This window comes from Brassica oleracea, chromosome C1 (assembly GCF_000695525.1).
Source record: "Brassica oleracea var. oleracea cultivar TO1000 chromosome C1, BOL, whole genome shotgun sequence".
Taxonomy (NCBI): domain Eukaryota; kingdom Viridiplantae; phylum Streptophyta; class Magnoliopsida; order Brassicales; family Brassicaceae; genus Brassica; species Brassica oleracea.
Genome location: NC_027748.1, coordinates 33455351 through 33459495, shown reverse-complemented (window position 1 = coordinate 33459495; position 4145 = coordinate 33455351). Strand labels below are relative to the sequence as shown.

Sequence of the window (4145 nt, the reverse complement as noted above, 5' to 3'; positions counted from 1 at the left end):
GCAAAAAGATCCAACCGTTAATCACATGTAAACCAACAAAATTCAAAACAAAACATCCAAACTTTAGACTGTGCACTACCTAAACGCAGTAACTTGTGTCCTTAAACAACATTGTATCCAACGAATTAACAAGAATTTAGAGGAAAAAAAAGAATTGTGTCATTACCATAGTGCTTGTAAGAGTTGATTTTGCAGAGGTTGTTGCTCTCTTTGCTAAATTAAACCTTGGCAATGAGTAAATGGCAATTATTAAATACAACCCTTCACAAATCTCACGTTTTTTGAATTTAACAGATTTGAAAGTCGAAGGTTAGATGAAATTGGAAATTAGGGTTCCAAAATTTCAACGTGCAATTAAATAATCTATGATAATAACAACTCTAATAGCATAGATTAAAGACTCACAGATTAGAGTAACTTGCAATTGAAGTCGGATGTGACTATGGTGAAATCGATTTCGAGTTTGTTGAGTAGGAAAGAGACGAAGGTGAATTATCGTGGAGGATGCCGGAGACAAAGTCGAAGTACGGTAGAGATGACAGAGACAAAGGCGGTTGTGAGGAAAAAGGGACCGTCGGAGATAGAGGTGACGGAGACGACGAAAAGAGCGTTTGGTGAAGAAACCCGACAAAGTATTTGCTTTTTTTTTTTCCTTTCATAATTTTAAAATGTATTTCTTTTTTTAATTAGGCTTTATTTTACTGATGGCAAAACCGTAAGTTTGTATATTACAAGAGTTAGTCTCGTAATTTCAAAATTATATGAGTTAGTCTAGTTATTTTATGATTAATTAGAGTTATTTTAAGTAATTTCTCTTGAAAGAAAAATCAGTTGCTTTTCTCTTTGGTTCGTCTCAGTGAAAAAATGTAGAAACTTGAGACTCCCATTAACGTGTTGACTCGTGTCTCCTACTAATATATTATATGCTAAGTAAGCAAATACACAGCGATTCTCTTCTTCCTATCTTTCCTCTCCCTTTCCTCCTCACCTAACCTCGCAAAGAAAAATAAAATATAAACTCTCTTCCTCTTTTCTTTCTTTTCTTGAAAAAAAAATCCTCATCTTTTGATTAGGTCTAAAATGCCATCACAAAAGGCAAGAAAACCAAACCGAGCCGGGAAGAAACTCAAAAGAACTCATTTCAAGAAACCACTTCCACAACACAAGAACACGAACACAGCTAGTATTCTTGATCATGCTTCTTCATCAAGTATGGTTTCTTCGTGTTCTTCAACAACGACGTCGTCTTCTCATCAAGATACAAACAACTATGTTCCCTCTCCTTCTCCGGCGGTGCTGACGTCGTTATCACCAAGCGAAGGTGGTGGTGGCGGCGGTTGTTATACCCCTAAAGCTCATAAGTATCGGATACCGGAGTTGTTAACTTGTCCACCGGCGCCGAAGAAGCAAAGAGTCCCACAGAACTGCGTGTTACGACGGAGGCAGATCGTTTTCTTTGCTCCTCCGGATATCGAGCTCTTCTTCGTCAAAGCAGTGGATCAATGAACAAATTTGAATTAGTATTTGTTGTCTTTTTGTTATTGGTGATAGTTAGGATCAATCGATACAGAAAGTTGTATGTGAGATGATTAAATTTTTCATCTCTTTTATTTGTTAATACAATAACGAAGAGTATATTATAATATTTCGAGTGATGTTTTTCTTATTATTTTGAGTTGTTTTTTCTTTAACGTTTTGTTCCTTTGGCGCTTGTTTTTTTGGGGGATGATTTGAATAAAGTCGGTTTGAGTTTTGTGGTAGGGTAATATCAAAATCAACTACGATTTAAAAGTCTCATTAATAGCCAATCTTTTTATTATTTTATACTTTTCTGGCATCTTTTTCTTATGTGCTATGTGTTAGAGCACCATTAACCGTTAAAACCCCATTTAGGTTCTTATTTTTTTTTTTTAAATTAGAAACGAACCAATCGCGGGCCGCCACGTGTCAGTGGGGCTCGCGAACAGTACAAGAACCCACCAAACTTGCCTCTTCGAGAAGAGAAGGAAGAGGTGGTTTTAGAGAAAATTGTGGGACCCACCTCTTCTACTTAATCATGCTCTTATTGCTATCCTTTAATTTCTGGACCTATTAGCTTTGTCGGTTTCTGTAATATGGGGCGTGGTTTGAGAATTTTTCCTTTTTTTTTGGTTCTTCGTGGCTAGTTTTGTTCATATTGCTCGAGTTTTTTGTTCAATTTCCTCATTCATTTGATCGACAGAAACAGTTGCTCTCTACACGGAACATTCACACTGTTTGGGTCCCAATAGCATTAAGACAACAACGATCATCTTTAGTTACAAGTTCACACCACTGAGGTTGTGATTCTCAAACTATATATCAGCACCGAATACTATTTTTACACATGCATATGTATGCACTCACATCTCCTGGTATATAAAAACAAAATTTAAAGAAAATAGTCCTTTTTCTATTGGCCATGTAACATAAATGGCGTTGATATCACTAATTAATCTCATCGAGTATGTTGAGAAGCTCAATTTTTTTTGTCCAACTTATTGTACCTTTATGTGTGTAAAATATATTATCTTTATGAGTTACAAAAGACATACTATCTTTACGTTATATTTTTATAGTTCACCTGGTTTTGTTACACTTCATTTAAGTCTTCGAAATTTTTTTGGCCAAACTTTGGTTGTTTCGTTATTTTCCACTGATTAGAAATATAGATATGTTTAAAAATATAGCGAAAGCAAAGAGACGAAAAATAAGTGAAGAGTTAGTGGGGATGGCCACAGTGTCGAGGCAGAGGATAAGTGATAACATCTGCCAAGGGAATCCAATGAAGCGACTCGTGCGGCTTTATCTTCTTCTTCTTTTTCCCATAATTTCTCAGAAAAAGTTAGAAACACATATTTATTTGATCATTCTTCTCCCTTTTTCCACAGAAATACAATTCATTATTGACTATTAATACGTTCTGCATACAAATCCACACAAGGGTCAAAGTAAGCGAAAATGTCCTTATGATATAATTAGACACTAGGTAATAATCCGCGGAATGTGATTATTAGTTTCGTTATTTTTAATAAAATACATTAAATCTGTTTAATTTGGATATCAGTTCGGTTTTAAGTTATTTTTTTTTGTTTTTAATCTCTTAAAATATAGCTATTATTTTAAATTAATATTTATTTTGGTTTATTCGTGTTAGAATGTTTGATTTAGTTTTTTGGTAAAAACAAAAAAAATACTATTATTTGTTTATTTTCATGTTATGAATTTTAGATAGTTATTATGTCGAACTATATAATGGTTTCATAACATAGATTATAAACGGATAATATTTCAAAAAAAGAAAAGAAAAATATTAAGACAAATCATTTCATTACAATTTGGTCAGTAGTGAAAGAAGCATTAAGAAAAAAATATTTCAACTTAAAAAAAAAATAGATACTTCAGTTGTGGTAAATACTTAGTCACAATGTGCTCACATCAAAGTGCACATGTATGTGTATGTAAAAGTACATAAAAATAATTGACAAATATATACAGATATTGTTAATTAATATTAAATGACATTTTTGTTTAAAAAAATATACGAAAGATAAAATTAAAATTAATTACAAATTAAAAAGACATTGACATTAGTGAAATTTTTTTCATATAAAGAAAAATAAATTGTATCCGTAAATAGAGGTGGACACATATCGAATATCCGAGTATTTGGAGGTATTCATGTCGATTCAATCTTTAGCCACATGGATAGTCGGTGACTCTGATATCCGAAATGATTTAGAATTATAAAGAATATCCGATATGATCCGTAGATAAAATAAAATTTTAAAAATAATTGAAAATTTTAATAATAACATTTTATTACAAAAATAAAAATAAAATATTATTTAACTTCTTAAATTTTAATACCTAATATAATAAATTTAATTCATAAAAATATTGTAAAACTTATATAAACTATAATATATATAACATATATATATATAATTCTGTACATATATGTATATATATGCATATAACAGACACTACAAGAAAACAGCAAGGATTCTGAGGGAAAAAATCGTCGGAATTTCGTCGGAATATCGTTATTCCGACGACATACCGACGAAACAAGTCGTCGGAAATAATTCCTCGGAATTTCTTCTTTCCTCGGAAATTCCTCGGAA

The 4145-nt window shown here is 32.1% G+C and overlaps 1 protein-coding gene across 1 annotated transcript; it reads left to right on the top strand.

Annotated features, from left to right (window-relative positions):
• Positions 1-937: 937 nt before the first annotated feature.
• LOC106294447 lies at positions 938-1669 on the top strand. The gene has a single exon (XM_013730006.1). The coding sequence runs from the start codon at positions 1081-1083 to the stop codon at positions 1504-1506; it is 426 nt and encodes a 141-aa protein (XP_013585460.1). The 5' UTR covers positions 938-1080; the 3' UTR covers positions 1507-1669.
• Positions 1670-4145: the final 2476 nt, after the last annotated feature.

Bases quoted from the DNA above. Each gene is read 5' to 3' on its own strand.
- LOC106294447 (XM_013730006.1), top strand. From the start codon at position 1,081: ATGCCATCACAAAAGGCAAGAAAACCAAACCGAGCCGGGAAGAAACTC.